General features: G+C 65.0%; 2 protein-coding genes across 2 annotated transcripts in view; one reads left to right on the top strand and one right to left on the bottom strand.

Annotated features, from left to right (window-relative positions):
- Positions 1–961: 961 nt before the first annotated feature.
- On the bottom strand, positions 962–8685 carry PTPN7 (protein tyrosine phosphatase non-receptor type 7). The gene is given in 10 exon segments (XM_036277636.1): positions 962–2085; positions 2776–2889; positions 3812–3969; positions 4623–4733; positions 4994–5131; positions 6245–6321; positions 7433–7517; positions 7779–7962; positions 8444–8528; positions 8531–8685. Coding segments are annotated over 10 exon segments (1080 nt in total). The 5' UTR covers positions 8565–8685; the 3' UTR covers positions 962–1991.
- Positions 8686–15523: 6838 nt separating this feature from the next.
- LGR6 (leucine rich repeat containing G protein-coupled receptor 6) overlaps positions 15524–25296 on the top strand; it is a 64049-nt gene continuing 54276 nt past the window's right edge. The window contains exon 1 of the mRNA XM_036277635.1: positions 15524–15726. Within this exon, the coding sequence (XP_036133528.1) occupies positions 15524–15726 (203 nt within the window). The remainder of the gene's footprint in view (positions 15727–25296) is intronic.

The raw sequence follows: 25296 nt of genomic DNA on the forward strand, positions 1-25296 counted from the left end.
GGCCCGAGGGCTCCGGGCCGGGCCTGACCGGCTACGGCGTCCAGGCCACTTGGGGAGCAGGGACTCGTTTTATTTGCTCCTTTTCTGGGCTGTCGCACCTGCAAGCACCACCCCTTCCTGCCTAAAGGGTGGTGGGCCTGGGGTGGGTGAGGTCCCCGGAGAGCAGGAGCATGTGGCCAGGGGAGAGGGTGGTTCGCCCACTTCCCAGGACGGGAAGACCAGGCCTCTGTGGAGGGGAGGACCCGGAGGCTTTGTTCCCGAATCCCTGCCAGTGAGCAGCTCTGGGGGCCAGTTCCCTCGCTGGCGTGCACCCCCGCGTGGGCAACGCCCTGTTTGGGTGGTCTCCTACCTCTTGTTCAGTTTACCAGAACCATGTGTTTAGGAGCTTCTGGCCCAGAGTGAAGTAGATGTTTGAGGATGATGCTGAATTTTACGAACATCACTGTGATACTTAGAAAAATTATGTGGGGTGGGGAGGGTCTGGGGGGGTCCAGTGAGAAAGGAGGGGGGCAAGGGAGAAACCTGGCCTGTTTTGGTAAAAGCCAGTTTTCTTCAGGAGGCCTGCTAGGATGCTGCTGAACCTGGGGCTGCCTGTACCCCGACAGGCGCAGGCGTCAGGGCTGCCCCCAGCCCATGCCAGTGCTCCCTAGCACTTGGTTGTCACAGGTGCTCACGCCGCCTGTTTTAGTCCCAGGGGCATAAACGGTCAGTGTCGACCATCTCTGTCACACTAAGATGAGCCCAAATGATCACACAGTCGTGGCCCAGCATAGTATTCCGGATTATTAAGCGTCATCTACTAGTCTGCCCTTCCCAGATCCCTCTGTCTCCTAAGGTACACCCTGGTCCCTAACTGGATTCAGTTTACTCTGCGTGTGTCCCCAGAAGGGCTAGGAAAGCGCAGCCCCTGGACCGCAGCCGCCCTCTCCGCTCTGTGTCGCTGTGCAGAGGCCCCCGAGGCCCGAGAAGAGAGTGGAGATGGGATGAAGCAGCCATCTGTAATCTTTATTCCCCACTCCGTCCCTCGCCAGAGCTGCACCCTCCTCGTTCTGGAACATGGTCGCGGCCACCTGCCCAGGGAGGGGAGCTGTGGGCTGTGGTTTGTAAGATGGCTTCTCTCCTGGCCGCATCCGACCTCCAGGCGGGATCGGGCACCTGAGAACTCACGGCCCAGCTTCACAGGGAGACAGCTGTGGGGAGCCCCCCCACCAGGGCTGCGAGGAAGGAGGGGTCCCTCACTAAGGCCAGGCAGCAGCATGAAGAAAACAGTCTCCGTAGCACTGTGTGGTGGTCTTGATTGCAGATGCTGGGCCCCCCTCTGAAGGAGCTGGGTGAGGGTCTGTGGGCACAGAGGCAGGGCAGCCCTCTGGGCCTCCAAGGGGTCCCCACAATTTCCCTCTTCCAGAGACTTCAGCCGCCTGGCCTGTGGCTCGGGAGGCTGGGAGGCCGGTGTCCTCACAGACGAGGGGCGAGGAAGCATGTCCCCGCTGGGAGGCTGAGAATTTGACTGGAGTCAACCAGGCCTTCCTGCGCTGGCATTTGGTCCGTTCTCGCCGGGCCCAGGTGGAGACGGTCTTCCCAGCCCAAGAAGGCAGTGCAGCTGGAGTGGTTTCCGATTGTTTTCCTTCATTGCAGCAAAGCACGGACTGTCCCTGTCGTACACGCAGAGGCTGAAGCTCAGAGGGCACTTGGGCACCTCTCAGATCTGTTGAGATGCCAGCTCCTGTCCTTAACTTCCAAGAGACAAGGAGGTCCCCCCTGGTGTTCACGTGGGGCCACTCGAGGAAGCAGAGGAGTGGCCCGTGGTGAAGACCTGGGGCCTGGCTGTGGTTTGACTGATCAAGGGCCTGTGACCACACACGCTTGCTGAAGGGGCAGCCCTCTCCCACGCCCACCCCGGGGGCCGCCAGGTCGAAAGGCCCACTTTTCCCAGCCCCACGTTTCCAGGCTTGGAGGAAGGAGGCACCTGGACTGGTGTAGGGCGCCAGGGGTCAGGGACTGGGCTCTCCCGGCAGCTGGGCAGCATACAGAGCCAAGGTATCGTGCAGAAACTGGTACTGCTCCGCGGTCTGGATCATGCCCCCCCTGTGGGGACAAGCACACAGACCCCGAGTCCTGGGGGCCATCCTGACTTCCTCAGGCAGCCTGTCTGCCTCCTACTCCTTGATGCCCCTCAGACCTTCTCCCTACGGGCGCCCCCTGCTGGGGCTGGGCCAGAAATATTCCTGGGTGCCAAGGTCTCCTCTTCCCAATAATCTTAAAAGTGAAAATAATACCCCCATACATATATATAGTAGGTTCTCGTGTTCCAAAACCACGGTCACTCGGGTCGGCTCAGTCTTTGGGGCATCTCTGCAGACGGGGCCACTAATTCTCTCCAGAGCCAGGGCCCAGGACATACAGTAACAGCTCCAGTCCTCTGTCTGCAAGTCCAGCGACCTTCTGTGCACCGCCTAGTCTCTGGAACCAACCCATCCCATCCCCCCACCTTTGTTCTGAGTAGGGGGTAGAAAAACACAGACAAGAGCTAACAAACAGGAAATAATCGAAGGCTCGGGTAAACCCACGGGGTGGCAGAGTGACTTCCAGGCGCCCAGGCTGAAGCTCTGGACAGAGAGTGTCCAGGGTGTCGGTCACCAAAGAAACAGCCCTGCAAGCGGAGGCCCTTTCTTTCCCGCAGGAGGTGCTGGGTGGCCGTGTGCCCTCAGGGCTCCGACCCCGGGAGGCAGGAAGCCCACTCAGTGTCCTCGGTCCTACTCACACCCACGGACCCACCTGTCCAGCCGTAGCTGGCACACGATGCCCAGAATGTCCACTTCCCCTCGGGCCTTCAGCTGTTGACAGCCTATCCTGGTGGCGATGAAGCAGCCGGTCCGGCCGATCCCTGCACTGCATGTAACCAGGGAGGGAGCAGAAGGTCACAGGTGACCAGGGAACGTGGGGGCCAGGCCCTGACCCATAGAGAAAGCAGCAGGAACGAACGCACTCTCTTTGGGGGCTGGGGACCAGGCAAGGGAGGTGGCGAGGCCTTGGTGGGTTGCAGCCAGCCCTGGATGAGTTACGTTTCTCACTGGCTCACTCTGTGCCTACAAGGTGGACCTCAGGTCCCTGCGGACGTTCGACGAGGTCTTGACAGCCGTTCCAACTGCCTGCCCACGCTGGCCTTGCTGACCCCGAGCCTCCTTATCTGCCCATGACTTCCTCCCAGCAGGCTTCGCAGCTGTGACACCAGCCGCACCCCACCTCACGTCCCCCCACGGTTCTCTCTCTTGTCTTTCTTTCGAAATCTTCTCAGGCCTCCTTCTTAGGAAGTCTTCCCTTGTGAACCCCTGAGGGAAGCCACTGGCCACTTCCCTGTGCTGAGGTCCAGGGGCCCCCTGTGTCGGGGGGCATGAGCCCCTCTGTCTGTCCCTTTGCCTCAGTGTTCGGCTTTAGGAAATGCACACCCGGCTGGTGTCCTTACTGTGTGCGTGTGCCCTGCATGGGCACCGCTGCAGCCCAGTTCACTTGTTACTTTGTAGCCAGAGTATTCCCTGTAAATGGCAGATCCAAGTGTCTTTGTCGGTCCAGTGAGGGCCCCTCAGCATCTCGTCACTCTCCCCTCCTGACCTCCAGACCCCCGACCTCTAACTACTCCCCACGTCAATTTGAAGATCTCCTCGCTGGGCCTTTGCAAACGCTGCTGCATCTGCCTGGAACATGCCCCCTTCCCTGGTTACCTTTCAGGTTTCAGCTTAGCTTGGACATCTTTTGTCCTGGAAAACCCGCCCTGGGCAAAGTGAGCTGGGCGGTGTGGAGGGCGGGCCAGTACCTGCAGTGCACCACAATGGGCCCGGTGCCGGCAGGTGTCCCCGGGTTCTCCTCCACCTCGGCCACCAGGCGCAGCAGCGGCCCGGCCGATTCCGGGGTCTGGTGGTCAGGCCAGGCCGAGAAGAGGACATGCTTCACTGACCGGCACTCCTCCTGGTGCTGGCAGGGGGACGAGGCAGGAGACAGCGTCAGGGTGGAGGGCACTGTCAGCCTTGGTCCCCGGTGCCCTCCCCTGGCCGGCGTGACCTGGGGTGGTCATGCACCCTGAGCCAGGAGCTCAGCTCTTTTCCGGCTCTCACACTCCCCCCCCCCCTCGCCCCCGGAGTGCCAGCAAGGAACCCTGGCCAGGAGAGGGACGGTCCTGTTCTGGCACCAACTAGCACGAGACTTGGGCAGGTCCCTCCAGCTCATTTTCTTCACCGAGAAAACGCGGACAATGATCTCTCGCTGGTTCTCTTCCCGGGAGGCGGGAGGGCAATGAATCGACAGAAATGCTCTGTGACCATAAAACACTGTCCAATAACACAAACCACTTCGAAGCACCTTCCACGTACTGGTGGCTGTGTTCATGGACGCCCTGCCCTGGGCCATCCGGACAGGGGTGGGGGAAGGGGTGTCTCCCTGCTGCGTCCCCCTTGGTTCCTCGACTCTGCCCTGAGATCGGTACCCACATTGCCCTGTCCTCGGTGCCTCAAACACTTCTTGTGGGTGTGGGTCCAAGAAAGGTTAGGTGAGTACATCTTGGCTCCCAGTGGTGGGCCCTAAGTCCCCGAGAAGCTGGTGGCCCCGCTGCCCATGGCTCAGGCCCGTACCTGGATGGTGAGCTGCCGCACAGTGTATTCTGGGAGCTCTCTCTCCTCCTGGATGCGGATCCGGAAGGGCCCGTAGGTGTCCTCATCTGTGGGCCAGTATAGGACACATTTCTAGGAGGGAGGGAGCTGGGAGTCAGAGGGGGAGGGGCTATCAGCTGGGCAGGGCCAGGTCAGCAGAAAGGGGAATAGGGCGTGAGGAGGGGCCTGTAGGTGAATTGCTCAGCTCAGCCCACATTCTGGCTGGATGGCCTCCGAGGGGTACATCTCTGGAACTTTTCTGCGAGGGGGGAGCTGGGCCAGCTCCCCGGGCAGCTCTCAGCCGCCCTGAGTGTGCGTCTGAGTTCGTCAAGGACTGTGACTCTGCCTCCTACCTCCTTGGTCTCCCGGAGCTGAGTGAGCATGACAATGAGCGGCACTTTCTCCTGCCACACCATCTCCCAGAAGTCCGACACCGTGTTGCGCATGGGGCCCTGGGTGGCGATGTAGGCCTTCTCCTGCCCGTTGTAGCCCTGGAGAGGTGGGTACACGTGAGAAGGGCGGGGCCGTGTGAGGAGCGCTCTGCTCTGGGGAGACCTGGCTCTGCAGGTCCCAAGATCAGGCTGAAGCAATGAGCGTGCAGTGTGGACACACACACACACACATATGCGTGTGTACATGTAGACATGCACATGGACACACGTGCACCACCAGAAGCACATGGTGGAAAACATGTGGGTTCTGGAGTGAGGACCATCCAGGCTCAGACCCCTGTCCTGCTGCTGACCGGCTGTGCCCAGCGTCCGTGAGCCTCAGCCTTCTCGTCTGCGGACTGGGCATAACCTCTACGGTGCAGGGACACCGCGTTGGTTAGAGCCAAGCGTCCTGAGAGAGTAGCACGTGCCACGTCCTCTTTGACTGCTGCTCCCTCTCCCCTGACACAAAACACGGAACTGTGTGTGTTGAACGAGTGTTTCACTTGACGTATTACTTTCATGCATTTAGTCACCAGGGGAAGCACAGTCTTGCCAGCCCTCTTCTCTCCCCTTCGGGGTTCTCAGCCTCCTGCTGCTCATGAGGACGGTGAGATCAGCTCGGGTCACCTGGTTCCTGCTGGCAGGTGGGGGTCCTGTTCCCAGGGTCCTAGCCTCACACTTTTCCTCTCGGCACCTGGCCGCTGTGCTACCACTTCAGGCCCCTAGGGGGCGCTGTTGCGCACGCAGTGTTTGGGGCCCCGCTGAGCAGAGCTGACCTCACCTCCTGGTTCACGGCCTGATGGGAATTATGTCCACAAAGGAGGGGCCGCGGGGGCAGGTGAGAGAGAGAGGGGGAGAGAGGGAGGGACAGAGACCCCATTTGTGCCGGCACCTCCCATGCAGGCTCATCAGCCCTGGAGCCACTGGTCCAGGCCCCCCCACCGGCCTCCTCCCCTTCGGAGTTGGCAGGGATGAGGTGATGGAAGGGGTTCAGGAGACTTGGGGCCCCTTCAGCTTGTTTAACAACTACTCTATTCCTTGGGGGTAGCATTGGGTTTAGTATCTGGGCCGCCTGGCAGGACAGCTGTGAGTGGGAGACCTCCACCCCCAGGGGAGATACTCCTGGGGGTGCCCTCAAACACCCCGCCCTCACGGCCGCCAGCCACTCACTCGGATGTAATTGGCATTGATGTAGTCTCCGTCTTCTTGGCTCTGTGCCCGGCCAAGACAGACTCGGCTCTGGGGATCTAGGAAGTCAAGTCAGCAGAGGTCAGAGGTCAGAGGTCAGGAGGTGACCTGAGACTGCAAACTCCGGCAGGGCCAGAGAGAGGAGAGGCCTGTGGTCACCCTAGCGCCTGTGTGTGTAGCTTGCGCACTGTTCTCTGTGTAGACAACAGGGAGCCACCGTGTTCGGGGCAGTGGAGCGATGGGGTCAACGCCACCCTCGGGGGAGGAGGAGCTGGGGAGCAGACACTGATGGATGTCCCTGTGGCGTGTCAGGGGGCGGAAAGGAGATGCTGAGGAGGAAGTGGGTCTGAGGGCGCACACGGGGTTCCGGTGAGTGGGTTGCCTAAAATCACACGGAGGCCAGTGCATGTCCGTGAGGGCCATCCCAGCCCCAGGCCCAGCAGGCTGCGCACGGGGAAGGGGGCCTCGGTGCCCGCCTGGCTCTGGGCAGGAGGGACCCGGGTGCCGGGTGACCCAGGCACAGGGCCCCTCTCTGGTGGCTGCGGGACTGGTTACGGCCAGGAGCAGAGCAGGGCTGCTCCCTGGGAGAGGGGACTGGGCAGCAACCCGCGCTGAGCCCTCCAGACTGGCCACGGGGCTGGCCCAGTAAGGCTGCCCGGAAGCGGGGGGGCCGGGAGGGAGCATGTCCATGGCTGCTCCCAGGCCTGCCAAGCTCACAACCCCAACCTCCACCTGCCCCGTCACTGTCCCCTGCCCCCTGCTCAGTCTCTGGGAGCCATCCCGAGGGTGCTCGACCCCGCAGACCTGTGCTGGAGTTCCCCACGGGGGGGAGAGGAGGGAGGTTTGGCACCATTAGCTATGTGACCTTGGGCGAGGTCTCTGAGACTCAGTTTCCCCATTTGTAAAACAGGAATAGTAATCCTGGAGCACCAACATGGGGGGTCATTGCGAGGGGCCCCATAAGCACCAGGTGTGGGAGCTTGGTTCCTATCGGTTGTGGTGTGGCTGTGGCTCTCGTCCACCCCTGCGTGTGTGTTGGGGTGTTGGCGGAGAGCAGAGGCCCTGTGTGCGCTTGCTGGCTCTTCCCTGGCTGAGCCCATGTGTCCTGCCTTCTGAACCCCTCCGGCCCAGGGAGAGTGCCGCCCCCTCGCTCCCCACCACAGTCCTTACTTGGCAAGATGGTCTTGTATCGGTCCTTGGAGGCATGGCCCGGGATATCCAGGTCTTCGGGGTTGACAAAGTTTGGGGGGATCTTCTAGTGGGGGAGGACACACGTGAAGAGCCAACACCCAGCCCAGCCCCTGTCCCCTTCCTTCCTGGTGGAGCTGGGTGCTCGGCCCTTCCTGGCAGCTGCCAGCAGGTCGGGTGGATGGAGGGCAGAGGGAGCATGGGGCCCTGTCCTCCCTGGAGCCCTGGGGTTCTCTGTCCTAAGGCGGAAGAGGAGGCCCGCCCGCCATGCCCAGGTGGTGCCAGCGGACTGCTCCCTCAGAAGGGCAGGTGGACCCCCCGTTCTTACCAAGAACTCCTCTTCCAGCTGCTGGGGGCTGGGTGGCTGGTGCTGCAGGACCCAGCGGGTGAGGGGGTGACCCGCTGTGCGCAGGAAGTGCAGGGTGACCTCCCGGGGTGTGCTCACTGAGCAGATGGGCTCCACAGTCCCCAGGGACCCCACGTCCAGCACCAGAGCCACACTGGAGCCCCGCCTGCGGACAGACAGCCAGCACCTGCTGAGCACCCGGACTTTGCTCCGCTTACAGCAGCTACTGTCCCAGGGCATGTCCGAGGGGGCCTCCCCCGTGCTCCCGACCCCGGGCCCAGTGAGCCCCAGGGCTCAGGCCCTTCTCGGCTCTTCTCCCTCGTCAGCCAGAACAGGTGACCGTGGGCCCAGCCGCTCTCCAGCGCCACCTGTCCCGACCTGGCCCCAGAGCTTGGACCTACATCCAGACCCAAGAGACCCTTTTCCAGGGGTCCCACCACCTCACCTGGGACCAAGACAAGGTTGGGAGTAGGGATAAGGTCGACTTGAAACTCTGTGCCCAGACATGCAAGTGACATGCAAATGACATGCAAATGAGCACCTGGGTTTCCTCTCCAGAGGCATCATAGCTGAGGGCCCCCTGGACTCAGCTTGAGGGCCGGAGGGTGAGCAGAGAGGACACGGGGCTCGGCCGGGAAGGGTCTCACCTCTCCTGCAGCCGCACGTGCTTCTTGGCTGGCGCTTTGGCAGGGGCAGGCTGGGTCATGCTGCCCCCGAGGACCAGGTCGGCAGCTGTGCACTGGGGCGCCCCTCACAGGCCTGGACCATGCTGGGTGGGTGCGGGGCCCAGGCTCACTCAGCTGAGGTTCACCTGAAAGACAGCCCTTGGGCTCTGACTGCCGGCCTTCCGGACAGGACAGGGGCCCCGGGCTCAGGCTGCCGTCTGCCCTCTGCCTGCTGTTGTCGCCGGGGGCAGTCTCCTGTCCCCCAGGAAATGGTGTCATTGCCACCCTGAGAAGGCGAGGATCCCCATCAGGGGCCCCAGGGCGGCCGGCGGTCTGGGGTTGGGAGGGAAGCTGAGAGCACGTTGTGGGGGAAGACAGAGGAGCAGAGCAGGCGGAGGGGCTTCGAGACCTCAGGGCCCAGCCCAGGAGGGGCCTAGGTGACAGAGGGCAGGGAGGGTGTGTGCAGGGGGTGCTCCAGGTGGAGAGGGGGCCGCTCACCCGCACAGACCACGGCCTTCTCTGAGCGAGACGGGGCCTCCTGCAGCCAGTGGGCCCAGGGGTGCCGCCCCCAGCAGGACCCTCTCCTGACTGCTTGCTGTCAGTCGCCTCCCACGTTCATCCTGGCTTCTGGGGTCTCCTCCAGGGAGGTAGACTTGGGGTGTTCCTTCCTCCTCTGCCCATCCCCCATCTCCTGCCTCCCTAACCGTCACAGGAAATGGCTTCACCAAGCCCTGAGCGACAGCGCATGGTGGGGCGACAGCGGGGAGCAGGAGAGGGCACGGATGTTGGGTGCCATCAGCTCTTAGGGGACAGTCCCCATCTTCCAGAGCCAGGGCCACAACTTCCGAGGTGTGTGTATGTGTGTGGGGGTGTTCGCGTCCCAAGGGCCCCAGGGACTGAGGTGAGGGTGCGGTGGGCCGTGCAGATGTGCGTGGTTCCCAGGGGCTCTCCAGCAGCAGAGGGGCAACCGACCTCTGCTGTCCCGGCAGCCCCCTGCGGACCCGGCCCTGCCCCTCAGGAAGACCTGCTCAGTCTGCACCCATTTCCCAGCCGGGCCCTCGGGCCCCTGCGCATCCTCCTTGGGGAGCTGCTCAGTCCTCAGAGTTCCCATCACCCAGGGCTGCAGGACCCCTCCTCCCCCCGTCTGGACTCACCATCGCAGCTGTGCCCCCCGGCTGCCTCTTGCCAGCTGTCGTCTGTCTGTCTGTCTGTCTGTCTTTGAGGCTAAGGAGGCTTCAGGAAGCCAGCTTCCTCCCTCCGCCCCTCCTAGCTGCCACCCACGCACACCCCGCCGCTCTCCTGCTGCCGCCAGGGGTCGGTGCCTCCTGCTGTGCCCCTCAGGGGACAGGCTGGCAGTGTCCTCCAACCTCTGCCCTGAGACCAAGGCCCTGCTCCTGGGACTGGATGAGACTGGACATTCCCGACCACCCCAACTCCTCTGCTCCAAACCCTTTTCCGAGCTGTTTCTCTGCTGGGCTGGTCGTGTGCCCTCTGTGGGCAGAGCTCAGCGGACCCCAGGTTGCTGCGGCTCAAGCTGACCTTGGCCAGACACTGATGCCCACATCTCTGCTTCTGCCTCCACACCCTGGCCCTGGACACACTGGCCCTTCCAGAGTGGGGCGCTCACGGTCAGGGACAGGCGTGTCAGAAAGGCCCGGGCCAGGCCCAGGGGTCATCCCAGGCCCTGCGCCACAGCCCAGCTCCCAGCTGCCTCTGGTCGGAGGTGGGCCAGCCACCTGGGAGAAGGTAGCAGAGACAGCTCCTAGGAGGGTCTGGAGGGCCTTCCCGGGTCCCCGGCCCCCTCCGGGCCCCCGCCCCAGAACCCTGACTTGACTCAGAAGACTGACAGACAGCAGACAGCCCTCACCCTCACACCAGGGGACGCCCCTGTGTTCCTTGCAGCCGGGGGCCCGGGGCCTGGGGGTGGTCCCCCTGCCCCTCCGACACGCCTCAGCAGGTCCAGCTGGCTCATGCTCGCTGGCTCCCTTCACCTGTAACATCCCAGACACCCTTCCCTCCCCGGCCCCCCACGGCCGTCCTTTCTGTCCCTCCCACTCAGCTGGCAGACGGTGACAGCGAAAAGGAAGATATGTGACGGGCACGGGGGTGGCACGCAGGGGCAGGGGGGCTGGCCCCTGGGGTGCTGGAGGTGAACAGTGAGACCCTCTGGGGCCTGGGGCCTCCCAGCGGGGCCCTCGTTCTTGGGGAGCGGACGGGCTCTCTGTGGTCAGCTGGCCCTGGCCCCTTCCTCCTTCCTCTGCTCCCCGGGAGGTGGTTTTCCCACAAGGAGGCTGGTCGAGCTGGGTGTCCGCTGAGACCAGGGAGGGGCAGAAGCCTGGGAGTCCCTGGATACCTGTGGGAAGTGACCTGAGTCTGGCCTCTGCCTCAGCCGCCTCTCAAACCTGACAAACAGGCGGCAGGAGGGGATTGGAAAAGGGGCCCCCCTCTGGGCCAAGCTGAGGATCATCATCAAGAACAGGAAGCCAGGGGAGCACAGGGTGGGAGGAGGAAGTGGGCAGGCCTCCCGCAGGGTGGCCAGTACTCCTGGTCTCCACGGCCTGAGCCCGGCCGGCTGAGCACCCTGACCTCCCGCGGCTGCTGGGGCAGCAAGAGAGGCTCTGGAGGCTGAGCTCCCGGGGGGGTCGTGGTGGGGTCGTGGTGGGGGTCTGGTGGGGTCGTGGTGGGGGTCGTGGTGGGGGTCATGGTGGGGGTTGTGGTGGGGTCGTGGTGGGGTCGTGGTGGGGGTCGTGGTGGGGTCGTGGTGGGGGTCGTGGTGGGGTCGTGGTGGGGGTCGTGGTGGGGTCGTGGTGGGGGTCGTGGTGGGGGTCGTGGTGGGGTCGTGGTGGGGTCGTGGTGGGGGTCGTGGTGGGGGTCGTGGTGGGGGTCGTGGTGGGGTCGTGGTGGGGGTCGTGGTGGGGTCGTGGTGGGGGTCGTGGTGGGGTCGTGGTGGGGTCGTGGTGGGGTCGTGGTGGGGGTCGTGGTGGGGGTCGTGGTGGGGTCGTGGTGGGGGTCGTGGTGGGGTCGTGGTGGGGGTCGTGGTGGGGGTCGTGGTGGGGGTCGTGGTGGGGTCGTGGTGGGGTCGTGGTGGGTTCGTGGTGGGGTCGTGGTGGGGGTCGTGGTGGGGTCGTGTGGGGTCGTGGTGGGGTCGTGGTGGGGTCGTGGTGGGGTCGTGGTGGGGTCGTGGTGGGGTCGTGGTGGGGGTCGTGGTGGGGTCGTGGTGGGGGTCATGGTGGGGGTCGTGGTGGGGGTCGTGGTGGGCACCGGGCAAGACTCTGAGTTCAGTTCCTGGAGCTGATTTCCCTTTGAGTGTGTTTGGGGGACAGTCCCTCCGGCCCAGTCCTTCCCTCCTCCCGCTTAGAAATGCCTGGACATCAGGGAGGTGGGGAGCCCCGAGGGGGACAACAGCCCCTCCCCAGCCTGGGACACCCCACCTGCCCTCCCAGGCCGGAGGTCCCTGGGACTGACCCTTCCCCTCCAAGACCTTCCCATGCCTGGCGCGGACCTGCCTCCCAGAGTTGGGGTGAGGTGCCAGCCTCCCTGACTCTAGAGAAAGCCCCAGTTGAGCCTGCTGCTGAGAGGGGTGGGGTGGACCTCGGAGGCTGGTGTGAAGGCGGGAGCCCCCTGGGCAGGTCCTGGGGCCCTGCCTCCCTGTGGGCCAGCTGGGGGCCTATCCCCCACCTGGCCCAGTTTCTCTGACACCCCGGTGCCTGCTGGTGGAGGGGACTCTCCGCCCCACACACCTCACCCCCTGGCTGGAGGACCCGAGAATCAGGCAGGGACCCAGGTTCCCGCAGGAGGACTCAGGGCAGAGACGGTCCCTTCCCCTCTCCCAGGCCTGGACCCGGTCACCCAGCCCACAGTGTGGCCCCTTCTCCCCTGGGGCCCCTACCCGCCCCCCCCCCCCCCGGATGCCCAGGCGAGGCTCACAGAAACCTGTACTGCGCCCGGCCCCGCCCCAGCCCCTGCTGCCCTCCCGCAGCCTGGTCAGCGGAGCCAAGGCCACTGTCCGGGTGACCTTCCCAGGCTGTGGGAGGGACAGGCTGCGCTCTCCGGCCTGGTGCCTCGCCTCCCCAGTGTGGGGGAGGGGGCCAAGGCTTCATGAAGGCCACTGCCTGGGACCTCTCCTGCGTCCTCGCCTCCCGCTGGCCTATCCAGGAGACGGAGAGGTGCTCTGAGACCTTGGGAGGACCCAGGGCTCTCTAGGGAGAGGATGTGGGTTTGACTGGGAGTGGCTGGTGGGGACGAGACAGCCCTGTGGGACTATTTTTTGCTGAATGGCAAGGCTGGGGCTGGGGAGGGTGTTATCTTCCTGCAGCCGATCCACAGCCCTTACCCCACCCCCGCTGCCCCAGGCCGGTGCTGCCTGGCAGGTACCCCTCTGTGGCAACTCTTGGGAAGGGTCTGAGACCCCCCTAGACCGTGTCTGCTACATCTATTCCCCTTAGATTCCGAATCAGGGTGTTTCCACCCACTCCTCCCCTATCTGCTGCTTCTGAGACTCTGCTGGAGGTGCCCCAGATGAGGGTGCATGGGGTGGGAGTCCTAGCGGCGGGGGGGGGGGGCCTCCCCTTCCCATCAGCTTCTCTAGTTGCCCTCCCTACCTCTTCGAAAGAGCACACGTGTGCATGATACGCACATGCACACACACAGCTGGAAAATTGATGAGTCTGCAGGGCTCAGGTTCCAGGCCCGTCCAGGCCCCGGTGGGTGGCTCTGAGGTTTGGGTGGGAGGAGCAGGGGAGGGGCCGGCAGCCAGCTGGGCCTGAGCTGGAAGACAGCAGAGCCCGGTCTCTGCAGGCCTGTCATCCCTGCCACAGAGCTGTGGGAGACTTGATCTCGGGAAGGACACACAGAATCTTGATAGTGATGCAAGAGAAGACCAGTGTGCGTGACCGGGCCGTAGGTGGTGGGGGAAGAGATGGGGGGGCAGCTTGGGGCTGGGTGGAGGCTTTGAGCTTCATGGGTGAACCATGGGGAGCTCGGGGGATTGCTGACCACGGAGCAGTTCGGTTTCAGGAAGGCGGTGAGGAGGGTGAGCTGGGAGACCGTTCCTGGCACACCTGTGTCTTATTTCCAGCAGGGTTTTCTTGTCCCTTCCAGGCGGGCTGGGTGTTGGTTGGTGGTGGTGTCACTGAAGCTACCCCCCCGGTTTGAGTTCTTGGGGAACACATGTGTGCATGTGTCTGTGCACGCACAGGGGTGCACCGTGTCCTCACGCCTGGAGCTCAGACACGGCTGACAACTGCTGTGTGCTTGGTGGGACCTGGGGGCAAGGTGTCCCTGTTCACATGTCCCTGCCCTCCTCCCCACAGGGCTACACCTACACGCAGGAATTCAGTGCCACCCAGGAAACCCTGGAGGACTCTGGTGGCTGGTGTAGGAACAGGGGGTCCCCATCATCGTTCACACTGGCTGCTGGCGGGGAGAACCAGAGGGTGAGCACGCTTGCAGTCCCCCATCTTGACCACCAGGTGGCACACCTTCTCCTTGCAGGAGTAGCTGGGGTATCAGGTCCCGCAGGAGTGAGGCCAGTCAGGCCTGGGGGTGGGTGGAGGCTGGGGGACCAGGTTCTCAAGGTCCCACCGGCCTCTGCGGTTTCTCATTGTGTCCACTGGATTTTGCTCTTGGCACAGAGGACCGCCAGGGTGGGTGCCAAAGGTGGGGCACCCTGCACCCTGCCTTTCGGCAAGCCTGTGGAGGCCTCCTCTGAGTCCTGCCCGGCGCAGGGCCCTTGGGCAGAGAGCTGCTGAGTCCGCCCTCCAGCTGAGCAGCGAGGCGAGCCTGGTGGAGCCCAGCGGCTGCCTTCCAGGCCCAGGGGCCACATGAGAGGTCGGGTGAGCGTGCTGGAGTCCAACCAGAAGCCCGAGTCCAGCCCCTCGCCCTGGACAGCAGGAGCTGAGGACAGGCGAGGATGAAGCCAGAGCTGTGGGTAAGTGAGGCTGGAGGTGCCGGCGATCTAGGAAGGCCCGAGGCAGGTGGTGAGGGTCTGGTGTGCAGGTCTGGGGGAAGGTCTCCGGGAAGATAAGGCAAACATGGGAGACATGAGCCTGCTCCGACCCTGCACTGGGCCTTGGCTCCAGCAGAGACCAGAGACCGCAAAATGTCCGGCTAAGAGGGCAGGGAATCGACTCCAGCTGTAGCCACATCCCCCAGCTCCCCAGGGCCTGGGGTTCCAGCCTCAAGGTGGTGGAGCTGCAGCTGCAGCTCTGGCCACCAGGTGGCGCCAATCTGTTGCTTTTCGGGCTCGGACAGCCTGAGACTCCCTCAGCCGGGACGTGGGCTGGGTCCTGGGAGCAGGATCGAGGTGGTCCCGGGGCCTGAGACCTGGCTGAGCCGCATGCAAATCACACTCAGCGGGTGGACATGCACACCCATGTCTTAGGGGGCAGGGCAGGGCAGGGCACTCAGAGAGGGGCTCCTTCCCATGGCCCAGCATCCCATCCCAGGTGGCAGGGAGCCCCGCCCAGCTTGGCCCCTCTCAGGACAACCCCCTTCCCTCTCCCAGGAGACAAGGCGACCAGGACCAACCCTGAGGTCCAGTTCTAGGACTGCCCCATCTGCGGGGTGACCAAACCACTTTCTGGGGTCTCAGTTTCCTCCTGTGCCTATGGAGACTCCCCAGGCTTCCAGAGGGCGTGCTCCGAGGCCCGTGCGACCCGCCGCGGTCCCTGCAGACCAGAGGGTCTGAACGCAAGCCCAGGCCCGGGACCAGGTGCGGTTCTCTGAGCGCCGCGCTGCTCGGCCTGGTTTCTCTGCTGCGGCTTCTTCCCTGGACGGAGCGCCCGCCAGCCAGAGGGAGGAGGGAGGGCGTGAGCCCGGCGCAGTCTCCTTGACTCCTCCTCCACCGCGTCTCCCTCCCTGGCCAAGCCCAGCCCGCGGATCGGAGTAGCGCACTCGGCAATGCCCGCGCCGCTCTGACTGCGCGTCCCGACTCCGCCGCTGAGCCCGGAGCAGAGCCCGCGGGCCGTCCTCCCCTCGCGCCCCGGCGACGGCGCATCGCCCGCCCAGCCACGCACCCGGTGCGCCGGCAGCCCTCCGCCAGGTGCCCGGCCGGCCGCCGCGATGCCCCGCGCGCCTGGGCTGCGTGCGCTGTGGCTGTGCGCTGTGCTCTGCGCCTCCCGCTGCGCGCTCCAGCCCGGGCCGGGGCCCGCCGCCTGCCCGGCCCCCTGCCGCTGCCAGGAAGACGGCATCATGCTGTCGGCCGACTGCTCGGAGCGCGGGCTCTCCGCTGTGCCCGGGGACCTGGCGCCCCTGACGGCTTACCTGTGAGTACCCGCCGGCCGTGGCCCTGCGCCCCTATGCCTGTCCAGCCTCAGTCTGGGGCACCTGCTGGGTGGGTGCACTGCTCATGGGCATGGGGGGCTCTCCCCCTCAGTGGACGGACCACTGGGGCGGGGGTGGGAGAAGAGACAGACTGAACCGACAAGCAGAGCGCTGGGCTCCCCTCCTGGTCTCCCGGCCCCCCCTGTCTCCTGGGCTCAGCTTGGTAGGAGGCGGGTCTCTGGACCTTGACTGGAGGGACCTGGCCTGGTGGCCCCTTGTCCTCAGAGAGCGTGGCTGAAGGTGAAGTTGAGGGAGTTGGAGGAGGAGAGGGGAGAGGCTCCAGGGGCGGAAAGGTTTGTTCCTCTGTGGTGGCCAGGACAGCAGAGCCGGCACACTGAGGTTAGGTGGCCATGGAGGGGTCCCAGAAGCTGGGAAGGAGCCTCACCCACTCTCGTCTCCTCCCAAAGGGACCCTGCCGGCACCATGCCCCTTCAAGGAGGCCTGCTGGCTCCCCCAGGGGCCTCCGTGAAGTCACGTCCCAAGAGGCCGTGCGGAGACTCTAATTTGTGGGCAGGCGCCGAGGCTGAAAACCAGAGAAGCATTTTCAGTCTGAGTCGGGGTGAGATGACGCGTGAAGGGGACCCTGCTGGGGACCGCTGTCCCAGGACAGCTCAGGGGAGCTTCCCCTCAGAGTCAGGGCTGGGGGCTCAGGCTGTGGTGCCCTGGGCAGGAGGGTGCACGAGCTCACTCCCACCCTGCTCTGGGCAGGGAGAGGACCCCGCTCAGCCCCGCAGGCTCTCGCAGCTTTGTCAGAGGCGGGAGCAGGTGGCACCCTGGGCCCTCTGGGCCGGGGCTGGGCTGGGGCCTGCGGCTCTCTGGCCCCAGGACCCAGGAACTGAGGGAGGACAGCGGGACGGTCTCACAGGACTCTGGCACATCTGTTGAATGGGACCAGGGTGCTCAGTGCTGGCGCGTCCTGGGTAGGGGTCCTCCTTCACAGGTCCCCTTCCTCTCTACACCCCGAGTTGGGATATACCCCCCCACAACTCCAAGAGGCACAGGTGGGGCCAGAGGAGGGATGGGGGGATGGTGTCCCTGTTCCAGAAGGGCACACGGAACCCTCCCAGGCCAGGGGCTCAAGCATGGGCACAGGCTGCAGGCCAGGCCCGGGGGCGAGGACACCCAGGCAGCTGGAAGAGGGTCACTCGCCCTGCTCCCAGCCTCCCCCAGGGCAGCCCACCTGTGGCTGGTTCATATATTGGGGCACCTGACCTCAATTCATTTGAGCACAGGGTCTGTGGCTGAAGAGAGTTTGGAAATCGGGGTGGGGGCAGAAGAAAGGGACCTTTCCTGTGCTGAGGGGCTGGGCGGGGGCGGGTCACACCTTCCAGGCTGACTGGTCCTTTCCCAGCCCCGTCTTCCTGGCCAAGAGCTTGGGGAAGGAAGGTGCGCGCCACCTGGGGAACCCAAGCGTCCGTGGCCCACGCTCAGGAAGATGGAAGATTCCACCCCCATCACCCCCATTCCTGTCACAGTTCCCCAGGCCGAGAGGGCTGCCTTGGGGTTCAGTGGAGGTGGGATGTTCTGGGGACCGAGAGAGCCCCTCTGTCCTGAGACGCAGCGTGTGTTCTGACAGCGGGAGGGGCAGAGCTGATGTGGGGAGTTTGGTGGTGGGCTCTGGAACAGGGGGGGAGATGAGAGAACCCTGTCCCTGCCTTGGGCTGTGCAGTGGTCCCATCTGGTGGTGATGAAGGGTCTGTGGGAGCTGCTGGCCGGAGGATGGTCAAGGGGGAGCCTCCTCCCTTTGCCTCTTGGGGAGCAGCCCAGCCACCCGCACACGGGGTGGGGGGGCAGCAGCAGAGGGTTGTCCTGGGGCCCCTCCTCTTCTCACTGATGTTGGAGGTTGATGCTCTGGCCCAGGACGGTGCAGGTTTGGGGACGGTGCAGGTTTGGGGACGTGACCGCAGTCCCCATCTGGGCCACCCAAACCCAGTTCCTTCTCGGCTCCTCCACCGGTGGAGAGAAGAGCCCCAGGCTCTCCCTCTGTCTGTGGAGAGAGGGCACCTGGAGGGCGGAGTGAGGTCGCCTGGGTGTTTAAAGCCCAGTGCCCGGCATGAACGGGGTGTCATCACGCCCCCCTGGTGTTCAGTGGACAAGCAGGAAGTTCCAGGGCCCTTCATGCAGGGGGAGGCTGAGCCCTGGGGGTGCAGGTCCCAGGGGTGATCTGTGCTGGGGCAGGAGGAGCAGCCGCTCTTGGTCAAGCTTGGCCGTTCTGGGGCTTGGGGTCCAACCAGCTGGTGAACATGGGGGTGGGTGGGAGGGTGGTCACTCAGGCCTTCCTGACTCTGGGTCGAGAAGGTAAAGGTTAGACGGAGACATTGGGGCAGAGGAAGAAGCAGGCCAGAGGGCACTCGAGATGCTGAGAGGGAGCCGTGGACGAACCCTCTGGGGTCCCTAGGTCCTTGGGTCCTTGACCTCTGCACCCCAATACGTAACACCGTGCAGCTGCTTCCCCCACTTGGGCGAGCGCCCCTCCCCCGCCAGTGCCTTTCAGGCAGGGCTCACCTGCACCTCCCACCTGGGTTCCAGGGAGGACCAGGCATCTCCGCGTCCCGCCGCCGTCTCTGCATCTACCTCAAGCCCAGAAACAGCCGCTTGGGTCCCTGTCGGGTCCCAGCTGGAGGACGGCGCCAGGTACCCTGTCCTCCGGGTGACGTGTTTTCAGGCCGCCTCCCAAACTGTTGTCTCCGTAGGAGGGGCCTGTTCTGGGACCCTGGGGGACAGGGGGACAGCAAGGCCCCTGCTCCATCCCATCCCATGTCCGTTCAGTGAAGGGACAGGACCAGACAGACCCAGGGCCATCCTGAAGCAGGGGAATTCGAGTCCCTCCGTCCACTCCAGGGTGGGCAGTGTCCGGAGTGGGTGGCGTGCTGGTGGGAAGAGACCTGAGACCCCTCCGCTGGCCCTCACCCCTGGGCACCATTCCTGCTGGGGGCGGGGCCAAGGCAGGTGCCGCCACGCTCCATGCGGCTCGTAGACTCTCTCGGCCTGCGTGGCCCACGCCCTTCGGACTCGCGGGATCGCATTCGACCCGCTAGGTGTGTGGATTCCGGGGGTCGCAGTCCCCTCAGCGCCGTCTGGGTGCTGTGACCGCCGGGGTGGAGGGTCGGGAGCACGGTGTGGCCACAGCAGGCAGGGTCCGGTGAGCCTGGCCCGTACACGACCCCGTGACTCAGTTCCCTCCTCTGGGGAAGCAGCCAGGGTCGTGTGGCGTCCCCGCGGGGATGCGGTAAAGGGTTTGGCAGTGTCTGGGCCGCAGGAGGGGCTCGGTCAGTGTGTGTCGGCGTTATGAGGGCGGCCAGGGCCAAGAGGTGTCCTCATGGAAGACTCCCTGGAGGAGGCCGTCCTGGGGGTGGCCCTGGGAGGGGAGGAGGAGCCCTGTTTGCGAAGGGCGGGGCTGTGGGAGGGCGGAGTGGCCGGGTGGGGGCAGAGGCAGGGGGTGGGAGAGTCCGTCCATCCCAGGCTCCAGACGGGCTCCAAGGGCCTGGGCTACGAAGAACTTGGCGAGGGTGTGCGCAGGGTCAACGCCGGGCCTCATTTCACCTCCGAGGCCCCCTTCCTCTCTGATGAGTTCTAACAGCCTGAGCGGCAGCCCCCCCCAAGTGTGGGCTCCGTGAATCTGGCCTCGGCCCCCCATTGCTCTGCTCCCAAACTTTCCCGGACTTCAGAGTCCACACATTCGGCTGAACGACGAGAGTCCGGAGAGGCAGGGAGAAGCCACCTTTGAGCCAGGTCTGGCAGGATGGAGAGAGCCCCGGGGGTGCTGGGCAGCAGGGGGGCAGCACCCCGACCAGGGCAGAGAGGAGAAAGCAAAGAAGGGAGCTGATTCCAGGAAACAGCCCCCTGGAGGCAAGCCCGTCAGAGGGCAGCCCCCGGGCCGGCCGCTGGAGGAGGGTGAGGGTGGGGAGCCAGCGCCCCAGTTCAAAGGGAAGGCAGGAAGCAGCCGCAGGCAAGAGAAAGAGGAAATGTCTGGATCTGGCCGCAGCGGGCATGGGGTGCGGCCGGGCGGGGCAGCTGGCGGAGGAGAAGAAAGTCTGGCTCAGAGCAGAGTTGGCCCCCCGCCCGCCCTCCCCTGTCTCGTGGGCTCACAACCTGGTGGTCCCTTCCTGCCCCGCCCCGAGCTCACCCGGAGGAGGCAGAAGGCAGGGCCGCCAAGCGCCTGGCAGGAGGCCGGGGTGTGCCAGTCCCCAGGCTCGAGCTGTGCGTCTGGGGCAGTTCGTCAACCTCTCCCGAGTCTGCACTGAGTTCTTCAGCTTGGAAATGGAAGCCGAACCGTGTGCACCTGGAGGGCGGTGGGCGGAGCAGGCAGGCAGACAGGCAGACAGACAGACAGCAGGCGTGTGCCCTCCCATCCTGCCGTCCTGTGGGTGCTCAGTGAGCTTTCTCGACACCTCGGCTACACACGGACCACAGCGGCCCTGGAAGGCAGTGTCAGCTGGGCAGGCGGGATTCCGGCTGCCAGGGTCTAACCCGGCTTCGTCAGACTGCCCGCCCGCCCGCCTCCCTCCGTCGTCCATTGTTCCTACTACAGACCTGGCCCACTGACTCCCAGGGAGGTGGCCTTTCCCCGGCGGTTCTGCTCCTGGACTCCCGGCCGGATGGGGGAGGTGCCCCTCTTCAGGGGACACATGGGTGGCCTGGCACCTGATAGGATGCTGTTCAAAGAGGAAAAGTCTAGGCGCCTGCAGAGTCCAGCTTCTCCCCAGAGTCGGAGTCCAGAGTCCATGACGTCAGTGTCCCCTCTGGTAGCCCGAGGACAGGCAGGTGTGGATGGACGCTGGGGCGTGCGGTCCATGGCTGCCCTGGGACGTGCCCCGAGGGGCCGGCAAGGATCTCCTCCGAGCTCACCCCTGAAGTAAGGCGCTGTGCTGGGAGCCGGGCCGAGGACAAGGAGCCCTGCTGGGCTTTGGACACAGGGAGGCACTGGAGACGGCGTGGGGGGACATTCCAGCCCCCCCTCCTGCACTGGAGTGTCAACTTCTTTTAGCCAAACTGTCACAGACTCTGACTCGGGGGCTGTTAGAACTGTGGGACCCCCTTTGTGGTAACTACTCTCTCAGTAAAAAACGGGGGTCCCCCATGTTTAATGACCATTCAGATCCCTCCTGCTGCCCTTCAGACCTGGGAACAGGTCTCAGGAGGAGAGAAACACCCAGGATGCCAAGCGTGGGCAGTGGGCAGAGTTATTTTGGAAGCAGAGAAAGGGCATGGAGGAGCTCGGGCTGGCACCGTGCCCCTGGAGCCGTACCAGGGCGGGCACGGGCCGGCTGGCAGCGACAGGTGGGGGCCGGTCAGGGGAGGCCCTGGGAAGGAGGAGAGGCCTGTCCCGAGTCTTGAAGAGAGCTGGCGGGAGGGCCATCCAGGACAGAGCATGACCTACCCACGGGCTTGCTCCTTCCTGGGCCGGGCTTCTCAGTCCCCCTCCGAGGCCTGAGGCCCCAGCCCGTCCTCAGGAGAAGACGGGATGCTGGGTGTCAGCCGTCAGCTCCCAGCAGCATCCCCCCGGGGCAGACGGAGGCCCCTGAGCACACCCGGGCGCGGCTGCGGGAGGCACTCAGGTCTGCACCCTGCCCACGTGGGGTCAGGCGTCCAGCGCTGACCGCCATCCCTGCGCCCTCTTCACCGCTCAGCCTCCGTCCCTTTGGCCACAAAGTGATTCGACAGACATTTGATGCCCGATGCCTGTGAGCCGCTGTGATTATTCCCCAGGTCTCCCCACGGGAGACGCACTCGGAAGGAGAAACCGAGCAGGCCCAGCACGGCCCGCGTCCTGCCTCTGCAGCTCTGTCCACCGCTGTCCTTACTGGGTGTCAGCTGCCTGCACCCCTCTTTCTGCCACTGCCCCCTCCCCTTTGCCCTGGGGCTGCTGGAGGAGGTGGGGTGTGCCTGAGAGTGTGCAAGGCAGAGGGACCACTGGAGAGGCAGGGGGGGGAGTGCAGAGCAGGGGCCGCGTCACCACCCATCACCCCAGTGCACGCTGGGGTCACTGCCGGCAGGGAGGGGTGCTTCCTTAGGTGGCCAGCAGGGGACCGAGGATGTGGGGTCTATTTCAACTCCTTGGGTGACCTGCAAGTTTGAATTGTCCCCCAACCTGAATCACCGCTGGTTGTCCCTCGGGAAACAGGCCAAGGCTGCAGCCACGAGGGCGTTTGTCCCGTCCCCGGGAAGGAAGCCCCTGCTGACCCTTCAGAGGGCTCTTCTCTCCAGGTCTCGGGGTCACTCCTGCTCGGCCTCAGGTCCCTTTGCGTAAAGGACGTTCAGAGTGCAGAGTGTGTTTAGACCCCACTGGCTCTCAGCGCCCTGTGTGGGTTCTGGTAATACCCCCAGCCTGGCGTGGCTGCCGGGACCTGTCCCCTTGTCCATGGTCAGTGGCAAGATTCTTGGACGCCCAGGTGCTGGGAGCAGAGTCAGGGTTGCACCCCTTTCCCAGGGGCGCACGGACATCCACTCTCTGTGGGGCGCGTGATGACTGCATCCTCCCGCCCACCTTGGGAGGCCAGTACCGTTGTCACACCCTTTCGGGTGGGGGGCACCCAGCCAAGGGCACAGCCCAAGGTGCAGGGAGGTTGGGGGCTCTGAAGCCCACACTGGTTCCTCTGACCGGAGGGCTCGGAGAGGGGGTGAGGCAAGCTCCCAGACAGCTGTGACCCCGTGGGCACCAAGGCAGCGGGAGGCCGGCCGGCCCAAGGAGAGTGGGCAGGGGCACGAGGCAGGGAGCCGCTGCCCATGCAGAGCCCAGGAGACGGCCCTGAGGCGAGGGGACAGCCCCCGGCCTGGCGCTGGGAGCCTGGCTGCTGAGGTCTGTGTGACCCCGTGACCACGGTCTCCCTGCCGAAGGGGCACACTCACATGGTCCTCCCACTTAGCACAAGAGGCAGCGCTTCCCTGTGACCTGTCAGCCAGTGTGGTGTGCCCGTCTGGGGGCTGTCCCTGTCTGTCGGTCCACCTGACCCAGGCTGCACCAGACTCGGGCAGGGGCCCTGCCGCCCGCCCCGCCAACTGGGATCTTCCCGAGGGCAGGGCCTGTCCCCTGGAGCTCCTCACCGCCCCACGCCCCCGCCCCGGACAAGTCTCCACCTGCGGGTGGTCCAGACAGGGCTGCCCCAGCTACAGGAATGTGGGCTCGTCCTCCCTCCCCTGACTCCAGACCTGGGTGCCCAGGGGTGGGCTGCGGAGGGTGGGGCAGGGATCAGGTGTCCCAGATGCCGCCTTGAGGCAGGGAAGGGGCCGTAAACCAATCCGGCCTTTGTGGGACAGAGCCTTGCGGAGGCTGCGGGAGAGGAGAAAGGATGGGGCTGTTGTCCTGACAAAGCAGAGAAAGAATTGGGATGAGGCCTGAGAGGATGGGAGCCAGCTCCCCTCAGACTGGCCTGGCCCCCGGCTCTGCCACCGTGGTGACCGTGGCGCCCTGTGCGCCGGGTGCCGCCAGGCCCCGCGCCCGGGGCCCAGGAAAGGGCCACCTGTGTGGTCGCACAAGCCCCAGTGCTCAGAGGGCCGCATGGCTCCGTGCCCGCTGTGGCCCCTCAGGTCCCAGGAAGGCTTCACCCAGGCCCCTCAGCTCCGTGTGTCCTGGGTGTACCCTCTGGGCATCGTGCTCGGGGGAGGACGTGGCATCTCTTCACCTGTGGCCACAAGTTCAAGCGAGGCCCCTTCCCTGGGGTTGCCCTGCGGCTCCTTCTGTCTCAGTCACGAAGGCTGGGGTGACGGCAGGAGGGATGGGGTGAGGGGGTGCCTTCTGAGGGGCCCACAGGCAGAACAGGCAGCCTCTGCCCCATCCCCCAAGGTGGCCCCGCAGCCGGATGGGAAACGGCAGCCCTGGGCTGGGCACCCCAGCCTGAGCGTGGCCCCTGTGCTGCGGGAGGCACCCCTGGTCTGGGAGCTTCTAGTACTCAGGGTCAGACTGGGGAAAGCCCTCTGCTTGCCAAGGGTGTCAGAACCCTGTGTTTTGGGGGTCTCCTCGCCAGTGCGTTCTAGCTCAGCGAGTATCTGAGCTCTGGGCCACCCGTCTGTGGCAGAGCCGGGCTCTGCCTCCTGCTGGTTTTGGGAAGGGCCTGTGTTTCGCTTCTTTTCGATGGTGATCAGTTCCACGTTGTTTCTGGGCAGCAGAGAGCACTGCTCCTGGTGCGGTAGCCCCACCCCGTGAGGGGGGCGAGGCGGCCAGAGGGCTGTGTGAGGCTCAAGGAGATGACCTTGGAAGGTGCTCAGAACAGGGTCTAACACCAGTGACCACTCGGGGTGGGAGCCTATTCCCCCTGACCAGCTTGCAGAGTGTCCACCGTGTAGCAGGCCCCAGGCGTGGGCGCCTTCACTAAGACCTTTCCATGTGGCAAGCATAGTCCCGGGCGGGGGACCAAGATCCAGTGACAAGCTGCGGGACCCCCAGAGCAGCCGAGGGGTGCACGAGGGGTGCAGAGTCCTGGGGAGAAAGGGCGCGGTGTCCACAGCTCTCTTCCTCCTGTTCGTCCCGAACGCCCTGACTGCCCCTCTGGGTGTGTCCGGCTCGAATTCAGTGGGAGTGGGCTCACAGACCGTGGCCGGCGGCTGTCTCTGCCACCAGCTTGCTGAGTGTCTGCGGATGAGCCCCTGACCTCCTTCACACTACTTCCTGTGGTCCCCGGACATCCTAGAGACAAACGAGCGTGTATGAAGAGAGGTGCAGAGAGGAGGGGGCGAGAGGAGCCCGAGTGAGGCCATAATGAGACTTCGGCGAGGGCGGTGCCAGGGTCCCCTGAGCCCGAGGCCCCAGGGCGGGGACAGGCAGGGCCATCACCAGCACCTCCAGGGCTGTGTGCCCAGCCAGAACAAGGCCCCATTAACTGTGTGCAGCCAGTGCAAAGAGGAATGCCCCCCCGCCCAGCAGACGCCTGGCCACGCCGCTGTGCCTCCTGCTGGCTGCCCTGCTCTGAGCGCCCACCCCGCCGGCCCTGTTTCCACCTGCAGGACCGTCAGCCTCACGGCCCAGACCGGACTGTGCTGTGGGGCCTGGGGACCTGCCGCCGCAACCCTGAGACCCCTGCACGCCCAGTGCGGGGACAGCCTGGGGGGGCCTTCGGAGGCTGGGGGTGGGGAGCGGCGCCAACTCTGGAGCTGGGCGTGGGGCCTCCTGAATCTCACCCTCACCGGGGTCAGCACCCCACAGACAGACAGACGGACCAAGTCCTTCAGCGCCTACCGCTTGCGCTTCAGGAATGCGATCACGGGAGGGCCTTCCCGCGTCCGTCCTTCCTGCCACACGAATCCTGAGGTGCCTTCCCATCCTGGGTGCAGGGGAGAGAGGCAGCCCCCTTCTGTTCACTCCTCTTCCCCCCGGGAAGTGAGCCTGGCTCGAAGGGATCTCAGGGGCCGGCCTGCTGTGTGGGGTGGGTCCCCCCAGGAATCCCACTGAGCCTCTGTGAGGGTTAGAAGCCCACTTGGGGCAGTGTTCACAGGAGGCCAGGAAGCTCCAGCTCGATTAGGACACAAGAGCTGACAGGTGCCACTTCCTCCAGGAAGCCCTCCCTGACCCCTCCACC

Source organism: Molossus molossus, unplaced genomic scaffold, assembly GCF_014108415.1.
Source record: "Molossus molossus isolate mMolMol1 unplaced genomic scaffold, mMolMol1.p scaffold_m16_p_23, whole genome shotgun sequence".
Classification (NCBI taxonomy): domain Eukaryota; kingdom Metazoa; phylum Chordata; class Mammalia; order Chiroptera; family Molossidae; genus Molossus; species Molossus molossus.